Here is a 21,127-nt window from a genome sequence, read left to right as displayed (position 1 = left end):
TTAACAAAAATCTTTATTACATAACAGTTGATGTATTTTAATATATAAATATGTGTAAAACCACAATATTGTTGTAAAAATACTTTTTTTTCTTTGAGAGAAGGTTTGCGCCACCAGTTAGGTTGCTTTGTGGTACCGACAATTCATTGAAACTCTTCCCTGTCACTAAAGTAAAAAGCAATAAACTCCACCCTTGTCATATCGTCTCGGCATGGCTTCTGTATCAGTTCTAATTAAAGGGCTTGGTAATCCACATACTTTCAATATTACATATATTACTCCTCAATACTCCTTGGCAAATTGGTATTAAATATTGCTCACATTGTGGGCATGCTGGTGGACCCCTGGTCTTTCCCATTGTTTGGTGTCATTAAATATAAGCACGGATGCCTGACTTAAATAAATGCAGACACGAGCTGACCCGGGTTCACAACTTTGACAGACGCTCACCAAAGTGTTCAGATGTTGGCAATAATGCTACAAGAGACTTTGCCATTATCCACCTGTGATAGTCTCATAGTTTTGGATCCTTTTTCCTCTCGTCTCCAATCCTCAAGGCCACATCCCGACACTGTGTCCGTGTCTTTTTCACGTCATCCCAAAGCTTCACCATCTGGTTGGCGCTTCGTTTGTGGACCAAGAGGACCGTGTGATATGAACACAGCTCTTCTTCTTTTTCTGGAAAATCAAATGTGAGGAAGGCGGGGTGATGGATGGGGAGCGCATTAAGCTGACTCATACACATCCCTACGTAAACGTCATCGATGGGGAACAGGTGAACTCTTTTAGACACGTGGTGTAGGCGTTTGGCCAGCAGGCCAGAGTACACCACCCCTCCCCCGCCTGCGTACCTAGGATAGTACCCCTTGTAGAAGCTGTCTGGGATAAAGTACTTGGACTTGTTTGCTCGGTTAGGTATGGCTGATCTGATGACATCTCCCACCATAAAGTTTATCATGCTCTTGTAGGCTTGTGGCTTCTTCAGCTGGTCCTGCAGGTAGGCTATCATGTTCGGCGTGTTGACGAAGACGTCGTCGTCTCCCTTAAAGATGAAGCGAGTCCGATTGCAGGAGCGCGAGAACCAGCTCCAGAAGAGCACATCCTTCAAGGCGAGGTGGAAAAACTTGTCCTCAAAGTCCCACTGCAGAATGTCTCCATAGCGTTCACTCTCTAGCTTCAATAACTCAGATACATCCACGCCCGACTCCCTCTGGTTTTCTTTACCAAGCAGGAACACCCTGCGGATGTATCCTCTGACTACTTCGTTTGTCTTCTGTCCTGCCACCCATCCCGTCTGGCCCCAGGTCTGTCGAATGGCCTGTCGGTTCATAAAGTTCATCTCTGTTGTCTTGATGGCCAACAGAAGTAGAGGGGCTCCTTCTCCTCCTTTGCTGGAGCTCCACATGCTCCATGTGGCTGGAGGAGGATTGGGTAGTCCCTATTTTGCATGTAGCTCACAAACTCTTGCATCTCCTGTGGTAGATTGTCAAGGGTGTCATTCAAGTGGTCCATGTCGATAACTTCAGAGAAGCTTTGCTTCAGTAGAAAATCATCAAAGCTGTTATTTTGTAATCCTCTCTGGGCTTTGCTGGGGTGCAGGATGGCATTGAAATGGCGGTCGATTGTCAGCTGGAGTCGGTTCCAAAAGGCCATGTTGTCGAGGTGTTGCTCCCAGAAGGTTTTAGGGAGCGGAGCGAAGCCCTTATTATTCAACATTCCTGAGGCTACAAAATGAGGACTTTTCTGGCTTTGTACCTTGACTCCAGTCCTCGGTGCTACTGTGGTGTTCATGTTCATACACAGCATGATAGCAACATAGACAAACAGCAGGGCCATGCAGATGAATGATGTGCACACACAGAGTAACACCTTCCGCCAGCAACAACGACACCGCGCCATTCAACTGCAAAAACACAAACAGAGTGTTAGCTTGGGCAAACTTTAAACCTGTATGACAACTCATGGATTTAACTATCAAAATACAGAGAAAACAACAAATGCACCATGATATTTTGCAGTGTACATGAACTGAGAAGTCTACAAAGGAAAAAAGTTGGGAGGTCTCATTAGAGGGAATGGAAAGATAAGGGAGAAACAAAAGTATCTGAGAAAGAATAAGGCCATATATTTACATGTTGAACAATCTCAAAATGAAATATTTGTTGTAGAGTTTTTGGTTTTATCCCATAATCTTCATCAGCAGCTGGAGTTTCACACCCTGTCTCTACTACATCTACAATACTGTGATGCCTCAGCTAACTCCATCTGCTCAGAAAGATCGTGTGATATGATAAAAATCTCCAGAACAATGACTAACTACACCTTTTTGTAGGTTTGTGTGTGGTCAACTGCTTCTTCAAAAGGTCAAGAATGAACTTTGAAGCTCAACTATATTTGAAATGATGAAAAGACAGTGTCTGAGGGACAATTATTCACACCATAGAAATTCACTTTTATCAGCAGAGGAATAAAGTAATGTCTACAGTCCACAAAATTAGGATGTTACTCACTTTCTTTGCTTACCTGTTTTAAATGAAGGCTCACTCATTCACTGAATACTCATCTGTATGATAGTAGTTCACACTCGTAATCCAGTGGACCCTTTGTTAGCTCATCTCCATGTAAAGCAGCCAGAATAGAAGATCTAACAAGAACTAAGTCTATGAGCCAGACAGTCAGTCAAGTGGAGAGTAAAGAGAAGGTTTTCCTCATTTGCATAATCCCCTCTGGCCTGTTGACAGTGAAGGTACAGAACAATGATGCTCAGATGGGTGCACTAGGCTACACCCACTGACAGAGCAAACAGAAAGGCCAACTTCATGTGTGATGCTTAAAGGTGCAATCAGCCACGAACAGCAGGCAACATAACAGTATATTTGAGACAAAAAATACAAATATAAAACACGTATTCTGTCATATGTTAAACGGTTGATATCAATACTGTTCCCCTGGAAGGTGCTAGAGATTAAGAAACAGAAGGCTGGACATAAAACTGTAAAAAAGCCAGAAAGGTAGTAATGTTTTAATTTAAGGTCTTTTTGCTTTGATTATTTTACCCCAAAACCAACACAATACCTAAAAAGATGCAGATACTGCACTCTCTCTGTGGTTAACCTTCACATTATGAGACATGTACCAACAATCTGTGTATCCTTATACCAAAAAAATGAAATAGCAGCTACTGCAATCTGAGGAGTTTTCTGATTTATGTGTTTCCTGTTACTCACTCCATTGTGTGGATTAACAGAGTATTCACTCTGAAATGTCAACAGAAATGTCAACCTCCATACATTTGTAGGAAACATGGACAGAACAGGTTGAGCAGCTGTGAAATATCTGCATCTTTCAAACCCAGAAACTGCATTATCAGCAGATCAGGCTGATGAGCAGCTATCTCCTGAACTCAGTGACATGATTGCAGACCCTCATCACCACAAAGCTATGCACTCATCAGGCCAAACAGGAATTGTGAAGAGGGACTCATATTTGAAATGGCTGGCATCTTTGGCATTGTGAAACTTTTGTGCTGGAACACTTCTGCTTACAAGGAAACACTGACTAATCACTAAATACAGTAAGAGGTGAATATGGGAATTTGAAATATTGGTAACTGACAAAATAATCTGAACTCTAGATTTATTTACTGTCTTTTGCTCATTTGTCACAAAGTGGGAAATTTAATCCACATTTTGGAGGGTTTGTTATTGTTACACTCTCTCTCTCTCTTTCTCTCTCTCCCTCTCTCTCACACCCACACAAAGCAGCTAGACATGTGTAACACAGAAGTATATATTACGTGCATTAATTATAATTATTTTTTGTTTTGTTTGTTTGGGATTATAATTGATACCGGAAATGTGTAATTGTGTGAGCAACCAAAATACCACAGTTTTACAGGCCATCATGAATCTGAATCACATTTAGGTTTGAAAAACCTAACTGTAGAAATCACTGGTCTTTTTGATCAAATGACTGATGCATCTAAATCCTTTGCTCCTTTTCGGCAAAAGGTCTGTTTGGGACGAATAAAAATAATCTCTTCAGAGGCATTGATGATGTTGCATTGGCTGTGGGACTTGGTTAGGTATCCATAAAATGTCTACCTTGTTTAAAATAACTCCTTCAAACCAAAAAAATGTAAGAGCAGACATTTTGACTTGCCACAGCAGGCAAAGTGTTGGTAATAATGTTAATACAACAGCTCTGTCACTTCAACAGATTAAAGTGGCCCAATGATCCAAGACAATAAGCCATATACACCATAGCAGGACCTTGAAATAGGGAATTGTTGAATTGTTGGGTTTCTCTGTATAATATTGTAAAGTTCTGCTGTAAGGACTTTAATGTGTTAAGTGCCATGAAATAACCTGTGTTGTGATTTGGCGCTATATAAATAAAACTGAATTGAATTGAAAGTGGCAAATCTGAATGGTATTCAGCCATACAGGGAACTATAAGAATAAATAATAGATACCGTGAGTGTCCTACAGTGTAAAGGCGGGCCGAAGCCTAACGGTACCGACCAGTTGCTCGGGTGAACTCCATACAAACTGGTTGGCTCACAGATAGAAAAAAATGGAGACATGCTGTAATAAGATCGAAGAGATACCTCTGGTGGGAGACGTAAAACGCATGCACTCAAAAGGCGCGGATAACATACAATATTTGAAGAAATGGGAAAAGAAACACTGATTCAAGGGAAAACTAACAGAACTTGCATGTAGAAGGCAAGCTGATACTCCCAAAAAAGTTTATATAGATATGCGGCCCTTTTGAGCCATGGGATAAACCATGTCTCAACAGGAGGGATGGTATCTATAATAAACTAAGCATTTGCAACATATGGCTTTACAAACTACTAAAAAATTTTTTTTCTGAAAGTGTTGTGAAGCCTCACGGCATGAGTCAGTGTGTCATGGTCTAGAAAAGTGCCTTGTCATGGTGTGTAATCAACATATAGGTGCAGATTGCTGAATGGGCCTGAATACACCTGAGCCATTGCAGAAGGATGAGACCTTTGCCTGAACCACATCGCACAGACATACCAGATTAAGTAAGCCGGCCTGTGGTGAAGTCTGGCTACAAAGGGAGGTGATACCAATAGGGGTGCTTGTCTCAAACCAGTGAAGAAACTAACAACACCCAGGTGATTTAGTTTCTGGTGAGCTTATTTTGGTATATCTGTGGATGGACAGTACAGCTAAAATGGCTCTGGACAGCATCACATGGCATCCATTCAGGAGGATAGGACCCTGCGGCCTGAGAGCGATGACTGAAACACCATCCCCTTATGCAACAACAACAATTGTGATTAATATGATTTTCCTCATGATTTTTTTGTTTTTTTCCTTTTTTATGTTTATACTTTGTATAAACAGGAGGGATATGATGGAAAAAAAGGATTTGTCCCTTCCTCTTGTTTGCATTGTGGCTCCGGAAAGTCTCTTTGTCAAGCAGGCTCCGAAAAGTTTTGATTTGATTTGATACACTTTATTAATCCCCGAGGGGAAATTTCTTCACTACAGCAGGGGGGCTCTCAGGGGGGAGCTGCTGCAGCAGGCTGCCACTAGCGCGGTGCCAGGTAACCTGACCTGAGGTGCATGTTTTTGGATGATGGGAGGAAGCTGGAGAACCCGGAGAGAACCCACGCAAGCACAGGGAGAACATGCAAACTCCGCACAGAAAGGCCCAGGACCGGATTCGAACCCGGAACCTTTTTGCTGTGAGGTGACAGTGCTAACCACTGCACCACCACCTTTGTTTTCTGTCTTATTTGCAAGTGATTCTTTCCACATCTAATTGAGGACTCCCCTGTGTCCTTATCTTGTGACCTACAACCAACTCAGTATTACCATACGAAAGCAGATACAAAGGGAATGGGGGTGACTGTCAACTGTTTGTCAACTGTATAAAAGCTGCCCTAAGGAAGAGGACTGGGGAGAACGGAAGACGAGGACGGCAGAGAAGAGGACTGCTGGGGGAAACCAGGCTAGGTAGAGCCCGGCTGGGGCGAGCCCTGCTGGAAGGACTGCTGGAAAGCCCTGATGTAGAGCCGTGCTGGGGGGATGTGAGAGCCCTGCTAGAGGCATGTAGTTGCTCCTTCTTGCAAGAATAAATGTCCGATGTGTTTGATTTTGAACCAAGCCTCTTGAGTACTTTTTCCAACACTTTACTTTCAAACTAAGATGTGAGTAAATGTTGCCATCTAGTGTTCCTGTTTGTAAATCTGACTCACCCATCCTTGTTTGCTGCTCCTCCAAATTCTGACTTCTTTCCAAATAAAAGCGATAATAATAAATAAAATGTATGTGGCGGGGGAAAAAAAAGCAACAAATAACTTTTTTTTTTAATACAAAGATGACAGGACTGTTTCAAAATGGTAGGAATAAAGTTTTATTTTCCATATGAAGGGGTGGTTTTAGGTTTTTCTTCTTTTACAAGTAGTATGTTTTTGATAAAACTTGCAAAAAATCTTCTAGCATATTCCAAGAATGATGGACATGAAGAGAAGGGGATTTATTGCTGAATGTTAAAATGAAGACACATTTTTATTTTTTATTTTTTTTCACCGAGTGGAAAAACGATTTGCTTGCTGCTTTTTCCATGCACCCAACTACCAGTACCACTAGGACATGCAGGGGATTTGCGGGTGAGAGGAGCGGAGCGGAGGGGAGGGAGAGGAGGAGACGGGGGGAGGGGACGGGGGAGAGAGGGAGCTGTTAGGTAAAAAAGACAAAGGCAAACTGCTTTGACAAACAAACATGGAAGGGCTGTGCGTGTGTGTGTCATATGAGAGTTTGTGTGTCTGTGTGTGCTTTGTTATGTGTGACGTTGGTATGTATGTGTTAAACATATGTGTGTATGTAAAAAGCAGGTGGGAAGTGCAGGTTGAGGAGAAGGAGGGTGGGGCTGTTAACAATTCAACTAGCTCTAGAAGCACACTATCCTCACTTGCAGTATTTCCACATTGCAAATCCCAGATTGATTACAGTGTATGACAAAACTAGCCAGACCTTTGGGCCTTGTACCCAAATAATATTTTTATATACTTCTAGTATGATTCCCCTGAATCTAAGGGGGAGTTTTGTCGCCATTTTAAAGATACTCTCTATATCTGTGATCCATGCATCGCCTGTGGGAAAAGAAAAGAAACAAAAACAACTCTACTTACTGGAAATGAACTCTAATCTGACACAGTACCATTTTCCTCAGTGAGCTTGAAAGGGTCTCTAAACCTGATGCACAGTATATCTGACGTGGAAGAGTTTCTGACATGAGCACCCCACTGTTAGCGTGCTGTTCGGTGTACTCGTCTGGAGATGGGGCTTAAATTCATCTGCTAGTTGCTTCTGAAGGTCAGTTAGAGGGCGAGGAAGACATGAAGGTGAGGGGGTGACGTGGGGCAGACAGAGACAGACACACAACAGATCATTCAGTCAATTATGACCAAGCAAAACAAGTTCAATCAATCAAGGTATAGGAATGCAAATCAAGGATGCAGTAATCAGGATTATCTTATACCACCATTTGGCTGTGAGCTAAAGAAAAAGACGTAGAATTGGACTCAGAAAACTCGCTCTCCAGCAGTGTGAACCCGCACGCAGCGACCTGCAAGTGACTTTTTCCTTCAGAGCAGGGTCATTGCTAGAAACATGGTGAGGATTGTAGGCGCCCGCAGCCTTTGGGAAGGTCTGTAGAGTTTCCAGTATTTGTAAAAAAGAAAAGAAAAGAAAAGGAAAGAAAAGAAAAGAAAAGAAAAGAAAAGAAAAGAAAAGAAAAGAAAAGAAAAGAAAAGAAAAGAAAAGAAAAGAAAAGAAAAGAAAAGAAAAGAAAAGAAAAGAAAAGAAAAGAAAAGAAAAGAAAAGAAAAGAAAAGAAAAGAAAAGAAAAGGGGAAACCCAGAGTGATATCCTCCTCTCAGGGTGGGGAGTGGGGGTGAGGCAGAACCTCTGGGTACGCCCCTGCATCAGAGCAAACAGATGTGGTCTCTGCACAACTTCATTTTTTCACCATCATCATCATCATTGTGAGTCACACACAGCTACACACATGCTCACTAACACACGTATATTTAGAATAAGAAAAAAAAAGCAACTGAATCTCCCTTCTGATTCAAAAATGTTTCACCAGACGCTCCCTTAAACACAACAAGCCTGATGGATGGAAAAGAAGGAGAGTGAGGGGATGTGGATCTGGCCTGCGGACTGAACTGTGACTGAGATGACGTGCTCTCTCTGCTTTGAGTCTTTTGGCTGTGATGTGATGGGGAAGTCCTGAGACACAGTGCGGCTCTAAGCTGCTGGCATAGGAAACGGGCGGGCTAGGCAGTCCGCGGGAGGCCAGAGTCAGGCTGGATTACAACTGGATTGGTTAGGTTCGGTTTGGATCGGCAGCTCCCTGGCCAATGACTGCTCACGGAGGGAGGTTCTTACAGTGCAATGGAGCTTCTGGCAGCGTGAGGATTGGTGAGAGGAACATGTCAGTCAAACGAGACCACACAGGTGAACAGAGGTGTCAACCAAAAGAGGCTTCATGAGGCTTACAGACCGTGTACAGGCATGCACTCACTTACAGAGACACACACACACACACACACACACACACACACACACACACACACACACACACACACACACACACACACACACACACACACACACACACACACACACACACACACACACACACACACACACACACACACACTGCAACCACCACCAATGTCCTTGCAGCACCCTGAACACCTACACAGGAATCTGGAGTCACTTTCCCTCAACAACTCCCTAACACTCTTATTTTCACAGAAATAACAACAAATGACTGACAGGCAGCGAACGAGGACGTAAATGACCGATGTGTGTTCATCCCAGAAAACTACCCTACACATCCGGTTGCGTCAGTGACTGAATGTCCCTGTGAAACAAGCGCTTCGCGTGGATCATACTCATGTAAACAGACACCTTTTACACAGGAGGAATCAATATTGCATGATGACATAATCAGATCACAGTTCAAAAAGAGGAAGATCCCAAATCAGAGAAAAAAAACAAAGCAAAAGGAAGGAAGAGGGTTGGTCTCTATAAAAACGAGGAGTCTTTATAAGAAAGGCTACAAAAACTCAATGGGACCTCCGACTTCAGCATACAGCAAAAGGCACCACAATATTATTCTATTTATCTAACTTGTGAAAAAATTGGCACGTAATTCTCTTATTTTTTCATCTCTCATAATGCTGTAAATCAAAAAACTTTACATATAAATATCCCCCCCATTATAAAAAAAGTCTTTGCTGTTAGCTAGTAGACAATTTTTGCTGAAATGAAAATAAATATTTCATTTGTTTAGAATATCTGTCTGTTATACAAAATAAAAATATTTCTCCTAGGTGCAGGTCTCTAGTCCACTGGTTGTGTGCAGGAGGAAGGGGAGTGTGTGAGGTGGAGGGGGTGGGAGGTGGCGGGGGTGTATGGGTGGGCGTCGGAGGGGGTTAACTCTTAAAGGGGCATGTTGTCAGCCTTGGAGCGCTGCGACTGGGAGCCGCGGCTCTGCCCGTTGCTGCGTGTCCCCGGCCGACTCAGCCCGCGGTGAGTCCGTGTGTCCACGCCAGACGACGTACGGAAACCCGGGACGGTTAGGGGCGGGTCCATGTTCATGTTCTGCATACTAAGGAAAGGTGTGCTCTCCCCATGAGCATCCTCTTCTTCCTCCTCCTCTTCCTCCTCCTCCGACTGGCTGAAGCTCTGTGAGCTGTAGTCCCGTAGGCCCACTGAACGCTGGGAGATGTGTCCGTTGAGACGGTTGCGTCGTGGGCGGCGCCGGCTCCGGATGGGTTCCCGTGAAGAGGCGTACTCCTGCGTTGTCTCATAGGCCTCGTCGTCAGCGAGACGGTAGGGACTGGACGGTAGACTTCCTGTGCTCTCCGTCAGGTAGGGTCGCCGGGGACGCCGGGGCTGCCTGTATAAACTACCATCCTAAAACAGAAACAGAGGGGAAGATTGGTTAGAATCCACTTCATCATGTTGAACTGTATTTCCCTTAGTACACTAACAAATACTCTTACATACTTGTGTAGTGCGGGAATTCGTTTCAAATTGCACACTGCTGTTCTGCACTGACTGTAAATGACTTCAACCTTATTTTACCCAGAAATTAGCGTGACTTTGTGCCCTCTGTTTAACGCGCTTAATAAACACATTGATTCTTCTGTCCAGCAGCAGCAGTGAAAAAGAAACACTTTCGTGTGGTGTTCAGGAACAGCGACAGCTTCCTCAGACACTTTCATTTGAAAATTCTTGGCGTCGGTGGCCCCGCCCCTTCCTCTATGTAATCAAGATAGCGACCATTTAGGGTGGAAAGTGTCCAACGTTTCACACTTCTTTTTTGGACCGTTTTCAGTGCGTCATCCTGGTACTTGTATTTAACAGTGTGAACGCACTGATGCACTCAAAATAGTGAGTGTCAGTGTACAAGTACGTCATTTGGAACATAGCAAGGGACTTTAGGTTAAAGGGATATTTTACATGGTATATTTTTCTTAAAGCAAACAAACCAACAGTAAGTTAATCTTACCAACAATTACTGACTTATTCAGTGGAGTATTCCTCTGTGTCATAAAACTTCACAGATGTTTGCAAACTATTAAGATCACATCTGTGATCCTTACTGATGTGTCCAGTAGCTGACATGTTTTATTTTTTATAACTGTGTTCCAAATGGCGTAGTTACATACTAACATTCATAATTTGAGTGCGTAAGTGCGTTCACACTGATAGGTATGAAAACATGCACCACTAATAGCCGGATCATGCACTCAAACCCGTCCAAAAATGATGTGTGAAGTGATACTTTCCACACTAAACAGTCACCATTATGGCCACGTAGGTAAAAGGGACAGACGACCATTGTAAAGTATTTTCAAATTGCGTTAGCTAAGGAAGCTGCAGGTTTTGTAGAACACCACTATACGGCTGTTGAGTAGAGGCCATCAGATGAGAACAGAAGTGTGCGGTTTGAGCCATCACTACCCTGTCGAAATCCAAGTAAGCGTGCTAACTTGTAAGTGTACTAAATGTGAGTGCACTAAGGGAAGTACTTCATTTGGAACACAGCCTATAATTAACCAGACCACGTGCAGCTGAAAATAGTCCCTGGCAAATATACTAATTACTCCTCTGTGAAGTAAAAACTACCGTTCCTAGTTATTTTAGTAAATGTCTTTAAGTCTTTAAAAAAGAAATGGAAATATTCATGACCCATTTTAATGGATTTGTGTGTTCTTTAAGAATTAATAGGCTTGGACCAGGTAGGGAAGTCGCAAAAACATCACGATGACACAATGCTGGTTTTCCTGTTTTCACTGGATTTGTTGACAATAAAAAAAATAAAAAAACAATATCACCAGCCAAGTCTGTTATCACCACCCCCCTGCATTGGTATGTGTGCACTATACGTACATCAGGGCATCGTAGCAGCGGCTGGTCGTCTTCTCTGTGGTAGGCGGCAGCAGCGGGGGGGAGGGACAGGGCGTGGCTTGTGTTAGGCGAGGTGATCTGGAAGGTGGGCACCTGGGGTGGCAGCAGGGGGTAGTGGAACTCCACTGGAGACAGGCGAGCCGGCGTGGTCAGCGCAGACACATACCTGGACGGAAAAGACATTTGGCCACAAGTCTATTAGACACTAAGTATTTAAGTTCAGGACTAATGTTCAGTAGTTTGATTGACAGTGACCTCAAATAGAGAGGAGTTTAGATGAGGTTATGAAATTAATCAGTCGGGTAGAAAATCGGGCGATGGGATGTTCTTCTCTGATGTAAGTGCACATTATGTAGCAGTAGCTGATCAGTATCAACCATTCTGTCAGTGTGTCCCTTCCATCGTTTTTTTAACCTACTTGTACCCTTCAGTGCTGGAGGGGGCTGGAGCCGACCCAGGATGCACTGGGCAAGAGGAGCACTACAAGAATAATGTTGCATTCATTTCAAGCAAGAAGTCAGAAAGTTAGAAAATCCAGATTCTGAGCTCGACTTGTTCCATGACTCAAGACACCAGATGTAAACAAACAACATGGCTGACTGCGAAAAACTCTTCTTCCTCTGGCAGGGAGGACATGAACATTTTGCACATATGATTTATATAAAATATTGACATTATCGAGGAAGTTTAAAACCACACACATACAAAGCTGCTGCACATATTATTCTAACCAGAGCATTACAGACAATATCCTACTAATCACCATTTATGTTGATGTTTCAGATACGTTCTGTCATTTACTATTATAATTTATAATCTTTGCCGTATTGAGGTTCCCTGTCACAGCACAACTTCTATCACAAATTTTGAAGCAGGAGGTGAGAAGTCTTTGAGCCCTGAGTTATCTGGAACGTAAAATACCACACATAAAGAAACATCCATAATCACACGTGTATCCAGCCCACCTGACCTGAACGTGGGAGGAAACTTGTAAACTCCAAACAGAAACACCAGCTCACATTCACTGGCTCCGGTTCACATGCAGGACCTTTCTGTCATGAAGTGGCCGTGTTAAACGCTGAACCACCGCTCCACCTTACCATCTCACTACCCATTCAATCAATCAGAGGATTATATAAAAAAACTAAACATTACGGTACATTTATCATCACAGCTACAAGAAGTGTACGACTGCTGCACCTCACTAAATTCAACATAGTTTTGAATGCACAGTTTTGCGCAGCAGTTTCACACGCACATCCCAGATTCTGATTTATGGTTATTGTGAATTGCAGCATTAAAATCGTCTCCATTAAAGCTTTACTTTAGTTCATAAAGGCAAACTGGCAAATTAGGAAGATAGAAATCAGATGACCTAGATGGCCTAAAATAATTTCTCTGATTTTCTGAAATTTTGCTTTTACCAAGTCACTTATAAAGTTATTTATGGTTTTCAAAAATTATATTCATGTCCAATATCTGTATTTCTGTAGCGCACATTAATATAGTCGTAGCCAAATTAAAGTATGTCAAGTCTGCCTAGTGGGATTAGTCAGAGGGCATTCTGGCACATGTAGGCAAACACTTAACAACAGTCAAAACTAAATGACTCATAAAAACTGATCTTCACAGAAAAATAATAAAAATATATATACTGTATATATATATATATATATATATATATTTTTTTTTTTATGCAAAACATCATCAAAAATCAGTGAGCTTTTTGTTTTGACTTTGTTTTGAATTATTTCACAACCTTCACTACCAGGTCAGCTCTGATTTGACATCATCATGAACTTTATGTTGGTGATGTACTTGTTCACACATTGAAAAAAATCCTACCAATTAACTGCCACTTGGGGTCTCTAGAGAGTAAAGCAGTCTGTCGTGACAGAAACCACAAAGCAAAAGTGTTTTAGAGTCAATAATCCCCCCCCACCCCCTCCATCCCAAGCCACCATCACCGCTGCCACTTTCACTACCTGTCACTGTGAGGTGAGTCTCTTAGAGAGTCGTAGGAGTCCCCGTACTGCATCCCCGGTCCGGACACGTCCGTGCAGCCCCAGTGGGCGGCCCTCCTCGCCATGCACGCCGGGCTGCTGCACTTACTGGTTCCCACAGAGCTGGAGAGCCCACCTGACTGGCAGTCTGAGTTCATACTCTCTGTCCGCTCCATGCTCCACGTCTGCTCCTCGTGTCTGCAGGCGTGGGTGTTCATAAGTTTAAAAGGTTACAACAGCACCGAGGAGGCAGGAGGATACTGAGAGGGAATGAATGTTGAGCAAGAATAAACCATAAAAAAAAAGGTTAACGTGTATTAGTCAAACAAAGAGACTTAAAGCACCATCAAGGGATCATTTTGATTCAGTATGCTGGATCTGTAATGATGCGTTTGTTGATCTATTTACCAAAGCCGAAGCCGAACCCATGGCCTCATGTTACCTTACATCAAAAAATTATTCCAGTGAGTTTCACATGATGACCAAACAGATTTTAAATTTGTGGGAAAAAAAACACTGGTATCAGATCGTACTTGATGTTAGTAAACACTCCAGGTTGAGGTACTAAAAATGACATATAATGAGAAAATGTCAGATTTGGACTGATTTGGGAATCAAATTGTTCTATTATGAGGCAGAGCTGTTTGTGCTACAGATGCCATTGATGTTCAACAGCCACCTGTTTAACTGTGAAAAACAGTATTGGAGTAGGAGGGTCATGTTGCTCTGTGTATGTTAAAAAGGCTTTCAAGTTGGATGAGTTTAGCTATTAAAACTCAACAGGGCTCAGCTCCTGCTGTAGCTGGCTATGGCCTGGCTGAATCCTGTCTGTGAGGTTTGACGCAGGTTTGGTGTTAAATGTACAGATAGTCGGATTGATGGGAGTTGGCATGTATCAGGTTTTACAACGAAATAGTAGTCATGACAAGGCAATTGCCACGAAGAGTTTCCTGTGACTGTGACTACAGTTAAAGCTCAGCTTTGCAAAAACATATTTTTTGCTCTGCCCTCTGGTGGTGAAGTTTCATAACACATCTTTAAAATGTTCAATTTCATGAAATGATCGACAAATCTGCCACTGTGGTGACTTTTCAATGTGAATCTCTGTGATTCCACACTTTGCCTCCCCTTGACTGAGATAATGTTATCGTAATACTTGTGGAATCATGTGCTACACTATATTCTGCAATAAAGAAACAGAAGGACCTCTTATGTTTGCATTACGTGTACATCCTGATTTTCACGAGTGAGTTTGCTCTACCTGGAAGCATGTGAGGCAGTGGTAGAGTGGTGGGAGCGAGTCGACATTCGACTGCCTGCATAGTTGCCTGCACCCTCAGCTCCATGGCTGATCACGCACTCTGTCGTAGGGACGCTCTTTGAGATGTACTGAAAAAAAACCACATAAAAATGTTTTATTACTTTTACTGTGGTCTTATTTCCAAAATAACACAAACATGAATGCAAAAATACAACTACCAGATAGTGCACATATATAAAATACACATAAATATAAACTGGCACTATAAAATGTTTCTGTATGTATCTGTTTTAACTGTGCTTTTATATGTTTTCACTGCTTGCATTGTGCTGACTCATCCCTATTATATCTCCAACAAAACAGTCTGTGTTTTCTAACCTCCATTTAACATCTGTCAATTATGTGTCACCATATTTCCCTGTGATGTCAGTAGATCAGTTTTATGAACACACATTTTGGAAGTCTGGTCTGAAGGCCAGAGTAACTTCCTTGGTGGAGTTAAATCTAAGTCCCAAACTTAAATAAATTCAGGAAGCCGCTGAGGTTCTGTGAACTTCCTGCGTAGTTTTCGCAGATGAAGCTGACATCGAGCTCTACGGTCTTTTCTTCTTCTGTTCCTACTTTAGTATTAATGAATATCTGAGGGTATTCTGAACAGTTTGACACCAACATCCTATTTATAGGATGGTTATATTTAATTATAAGCACTGATATGTCTGGCTTATTTTAGAAGATACTTTGATAGAGATGACAAAAGTGTGACTTTATTTATTTATTTATTATATCTGATTGCTAGCTCATAGATGCTTATAAATTAATTGCTATTGTATTGAATTGCTCAGCAGAAAAATAAAATAAAATCACAGATGCTGTGGTACAGTTTGGCAACCACTCAGCACCAACTTTACACTTAACAAGTTAAATATTGTAAAATCGAACCCTCTTGCCATTGACTGACTGTATTTATGTACTTATTTATTTTCAAATACTTATTTATTCCTGCGTCGAGAGCAGCTCTTCAGTCTCTCTGCTGTGACTGTTGTGGCAGCCTTCTTCCACCTGACCGTGACATGACTTTCTTTTCAGAGTCAGTGAGTGAGCTCCGACCCGAGGATCACCTCTACCTGTCTCCGCTGTGTTCCTACTGTTTGGACTCACGTCAACCATGGGGATCTCCTCAGGACCGGGCACCGGGTGGTTTGGCCCGTTGGCCATCATGAGGTTTGGCGGCTCCACACACTGATTCTGGTTTTGGTGTAGGTGACTGTGCATCTTCTTCCTCTGCTTCCTGGAGGGGTGGTAATGAAGAAACAATAAGTGATCAGGATAAACCGGTAAACGTGTATCCTTTTCTACTCACTGCCATTACTATTTAAAAATCTTTCTATCGTGCTCCTTTCATTACTTTCTTGTTGGCACTTCACTCATCACATGATAATTTTATGGTCATGGCAATATTATCAAAGCACTACAACAATGTCTCTCCTGCTTTTATCCACCTACAAATTTAACACCTGTTGTTCTGTTTTATTCACTGCACAGTGTTCTGGATCAGAGTTATAAGCAAAGAGATGTTGGGATCAATTAATAAGTGATCGACTTGTTGTGACTAAACAACCAATCAAGGAAAGAATTAGCATTTAGCCAATAGAATAGCAAATGGCTGTACAGTCAAAATTACAGAACACAATGAAGAACAACACTCAAGTATTTTACTAAATTCAGTTTTAAGGTATTTGTGCTTAAATGTTTATTTTTTTGCTACTTGGCTGAGAGTGATTCCTCCCCTAAACTTCCCAGATCTTTTCATTTAAATAACACGTTTCCAAAGCCTGAAATATTTCCCAAAAAAGCAAAGACACAACGAACTTTTTCAGATTTTTTTTACCCCATCAATCATCACACAAACTTAGATTTATCTTGTGACCCTTCTAAGATGTACAGCTTCTCAGCTGGGAACTGCTGGACTCAACTAGCTAACAGTATACAGTACTGTATAATGTAGTTACATTTATCTCCACTTCAATCAGCTACAATCTGCAGAACAACTAAGTTACTTTAAGTACATTTGACTCACATTAGTTCCTTACTCTTACTGTTGCAATAGTACTTTAACTTGAGAGAAAGGTCTGTGTTCTCCTCTACTGCATCACGAGCAGAAGAAGCAACTCATCATTATGAGTATTAGTGGGTATTGTGTTAACGGGGCTAATTTGAAGGGTTAGAGCCTTTCAAAAATGGGGAATCATTTATCTTTCCTTCAAAGACATACTTGGTTTTGCAGTAGGCCACCACACAAACGATGCCAACCACTAACAACGCCACACAGATGCCTGTGATCGTCAGCACCCGCCTCTGGTAGAGCTCCTCAGCCTCTGTGGATGACAACAACACACACACACACACACACACACACACACACACACACACACACACACACACACACACACACACACACACACACACACACACACACACACACACACACACACACACACACACACACGCAAAACATATATACGCACACGTTCATGCATCGCAGAGAACAGACAAAAAATACACATGCACAGACACAGGCACGCACACACACACACACACACACACACACACACACACACACACACACACACACACACACACACACACACACACACACACACAGCATGAGTGCTTCTGCATTGATGGTAACTACAGAAACAGTTTTTCTCACTCTTATCTGCTGCCATCCTATCGTATCCCCTGTGCTTTCTGTACAACAGTTCCTGCTCTAACATGTCACATGCCTTACACTTTAATCTGTACTGAAGTCATACAGCGCTACTACAACACAGGAGTAATTCTACAGTCTCATAAATATCATAAGAGATGAGAAGCAGAAATGTAACCACATCTATGGCCATGACATAGACTTTCAGCTGATCCTACACAAGTGTATTTACGATGCCCATGGGGATGTAATGCTACAGATGACACTGGACGGGTCTGTCTGCATGCCTGTATGGATGGAGTCAACAAAAGACAAGTCGTCCAGATGAAAACATAAATAATAATAGTAAAAAAAACCACCACATTGTTCAAAGTGTTGACACTACAGCAGCCTGGGAACAAGACAACAGTTTGGTCTTCACAACTGTCACAAACATTAGTTGATTTTACTTTTTAAATGTTGCTGCTCTTGTATAATCAGGTTATGTATCTGTTATCATTTGTACCCTGTGGTGGTAATCTGACTCCACTATAAACAACTGCTAAAGTTGAGCATTGCCTATTTTTAAAAATAATTTAGGTGTATTGGGTTAGTCACTTTTTAAAGCACACATCTATTCTCTCTTCCTTATTTCCTCTTTCAGATTAAATAGTAACTAAACACCAAAATGAATAACACTGTTTTGCTGTTAAGTGATTTTCAAGGGGTTGTGAATTACGTTTTAAACAAAATTTCAGTCGTCCAATATTGATTCACATTTTAATCAAAGTTATTTTCCTTTTCTGTCCTTCAACTTAAATCAAGGAAACCTGCTGCTAAACGTTTTGCTCAAATCAAAGGTGGAAATAGTACATCATTATCAACAGTATTTTGAAACGTCATATAAAATTAGATTTTGGCGGGACTTTAATTTATTGCAATAATGTGTAATTGTTGTCTATTACGCAATGATTTGTGTGTTGGCAGCAGAAAGCCTATCGTGTCCCCACCACCTAATCTGGAAACAAATAGAAACCACCATCAAAGACTTTACCTTTTCACTATAAAGTTATGAATTTGTGGAGTATATTTTTTCTTTATTATACATTTGACTTTTTCTTACATCCAACACTCCTTTGAGATTATGTTTGTAGGTGATAGTATTTCTGTGTCACCGTCGGGGCTCTAACCAGACTTGGACCACATTACACTCCAATACCTTGAGTTCTAACAGCTTTGTGGTGATGCTGTGTGAATACTTCGCCATCCAGCTAATTCAGATTGCGGTGCCTGCTGTGGCGTAACACTCTGTGTCAGAATGGCAAGCGTGACAACAATGATAGAGGGAGCAACAAACAGAACGAAACATGAGGGGAGGAGGGAGGGAAAAAAAAAAAAGAGGTGAGGAAGGAGGAGCAGGAGGAAACACAAAGACAGAGGGAGAGGAAGGGGGCTGAGGGGGGAGCAGGGGCGTGTCCAGGAGAAAGGCCCGGGGAGAAACGGGTCTCCAGGAACCAAGGACTGACCTGACTTTGTCGCCTTATCAACTAACTGGATTATAGAGGTCTTTGGATTGTTAGTTACGGCCAAATTAAAGTCCCTGCAGGCGAGCAATAACCTTTCAATGTCCTAAACCTTCTGAAACACAACTATTTGCTTGTTAAAATGTTTCCACTCAGTTCAGACTAAAACTAATGGTGTCTACCAGTAGCACCTATGAGTGATTTATAGATGACACATGTATCTATCTATCGGGCTCTTATGACAGAAAGGTATTTCAAAATTGCTCGGTTGTAATCTGATCTTTAGAAACTGTGCTGTGAAATCAAAAACACTCAACCTTTACCTCACTCATCACTTCACCTTTCCCCTTCTCGCCTCTCTGAAAAAGTTCTAGACACGCCACTGAAGGGGAGGGGTGGGGGAGGGGATGGGGACAGTCTTTAAATAAAGGGCCTCTGTAGGGACTGACAGGCCTACGGGAGCCTCAGCCCGGCATTGTGTGTGTGTCACAGGGTACTGATACAGAAAAGCAATGGGAGATGGGAAGGCGAGCTCGCTGGTGCAGTGGGGCCAATAGCAGTCGTGATTTAGGACAGGCGAGCTCTTGACTCTGACACTGAGTCAATCAAGGGCATAATAATAAGGACAGACTTATGTGGTCAGGCCTTTTGCTTGCTTTTGGCAATGCGTTGCAGAAATACTTGCAGCTTCCATGTTTTTATTCGACAGGCTGCTGAAGCCAATATGCACATTGCCAAAGCCTAAAGGACGAGCCAGACACTTGTATTTATCAATGACGTGAAACAGTCTCTGGTTTTTGGACAAAGAAAGTAGCTTTTGCTCTGATATGCTGTCCAGATAAACACAACTTTGATTTAAATTGTTAAATTGTGTTTTAGTTCACCTCGGCACTTTCTTTCTTTAATGTATCCCTTTCCAGGAAATTTGTCGGTTTCTCTAATGTCTGCTTTTCCAGATTTGTCGGATTAGAAGAAGAGTGCATGCAAGGAAGGAAGGTCAGGTGTCTTAAAACCAGGTTAGTGGGCAGGAGAAGAAGAGGGACAGGTTGAGAGAGACCCAGTTGTTGGTTTCAGAAAGAAGATGGCACAATAATGTGTGACCATGAGAGGATCTTGGCAAACCCTGTAAGCACAGCAAAATGAATAATAAGGTTCCATACCCATGAATTCAATTCTGAGAAGCTCTGCCAGCGCAGAAAGTTGTCGTGGTAAAAAGAAAGAGACAGATAGGGTCAGGTGTAACGTCCACTTTGGAGCAGATATATTATTTCCACGTTCTGAATCAGTGTATGAGGTAATTAGTGCTGTCAGTCATAGTGATTGACATGTGTACCGTCCAGTAACAGACAGACAACTCAGACAGCCTCAGCTCTGTGACCCCCAGAAATGACAGGAAAAATAAACAGAACCGAACAGAAATCAAAAGCGAAGGGAGAGAATGAACCAAAGGTAGAAGGAAAGAGAAATCAGCAGGCACGAAAAGTCATGCAGAGACAGAGACAGACGAACAAAGACAGCAAGACAAGAAGCCACATCACTTACTGCTATATTTAATAGACCTCATTTCTGGAGTAAACAACATTGGACAGAAACACAAAACAAAAGAAAAAGGAAAACAAAAAAAGACGAAAGGAAAAAAAACAAGAAAACGAAAGATAAAAAGCAGTGAGTTACTCTCCAACATAAAAACACAGTACAGTCGATGAGGCTGGCACAGCAAATGGGGGTGGGTGCTGTAACTCATTTGACTAATGGCAACTGTGTGCCTTTGTATTGATTACAGCATACCTCTTGTATAGCACTTTGTCCCACTACTGCTACGTGCAGCTATTATAAGCTATCATATAATTTACAGAGAAATCATCTCAGCATTCCCAATTTCCATGGCTTTGCATGCATTACCAGCCAAAGAGAGGGAAAGTCAGCCAATCTCCTCCCCACCCTAACCTCCACTGAGGGAGCTCCTTAACCATCACAATGCAAAATAAAAGCACAATGTCACACAGACAGATTTCAGCATGTAGACACAGGGTGATGGTGGGGTCAGAAATAAGTAGACATTACATACAGTATGATATCTGACGATGTAAAACCTGCTCTTGGTCTAAAATTGACATTATTCAGTGTGGAGACTTCTACAACAGACAAACAGCAAAGCAAGACAACACAGCATGAAGAAACAGT

The 21,127-nt window shown here is 42.1% G+C and overlaps 1 protein-coding gene and 1 pseudogene across 3 annotated transcripts in view; both read right to left on the bottom strand.

Moving 5' to 3' along the window:
* Positions 1-98: 98 nt before the first annotated feature.
* Positions 99-1,899, bottom strand: LOC138628863 (N-acetyllactosaminide beta-1,3-N-acetylglucosaminyltransferase 2-like; annotated as a pseudogene).
* A 4,481-nt stretch (positions 1,900-6,380) lies between these two features.
* LOC138628846 (pro-neuregulin-2, membrane-bound isoform-like) overlaps positions 6,381-21,127 on the bottom strand; it is a 54,207-nt gene continuing 39,460 nt past the window's right edge. Inside the window, exons 6-12 of one of the 3 annotated variants that reach the window (XM_069712145.1) lie at positions 20,486-20,509; positions 17,007-17,109; positions 15,893-16,022; positions 14,735-14,862; positions 13,456-13,671; positions 11,453-11,636; positions 6,381-9,970 (exon numbers count right to left, since the gene is read on the bottom strand). In XM_069712145.1, the coding sequence (XP_069568246.1) occupies positions 9,494-9,970; positions 11,453-11,636; positions 13,456-13,671; positions 14,735-14,862; positions 15,893-16,022; positions 17,007-17,109; positions 20,486-20,509 (1,262 nt within the window). In that variant the 3' untranslated portion in view covers positions 6,381-9,493. Of the gene's footprint in view, positions 9,971-11,452; positions 11,637-13,455; positions 13,672-14,734; positions 14,863-15,892; positions 16,023-17,006; positions 17,110-20,103; positions 20,128-20,485; positions 20,510-21,127 lie in introns of all 3 variants that reach the window. The other 2 variants (XM_069712144.1, XM_069712146.1) reach the window with 2 other exon arrangements.

Source organism: Brachyistius frenatus, unplaced genomic scaffold (genome assembly GCF_029030835.1).
Source record: "Brachyistius frenatus isolate BFR_SWC_R1_liver_20210118 unplaced genomic scaffold, ASM2903083v1 Contig_107, whole genome shotgun sequence".
In the NCBI taxonomy this organism is placed as follows: Eukaryota; Metazoa; Chordata; class Actinopteri; family Embiotocidae; genus Brachyistius; species Brachyistius frenatus.
This window is presented reverse-complemented; position numbering and strand designations above follow the sequence as displayed.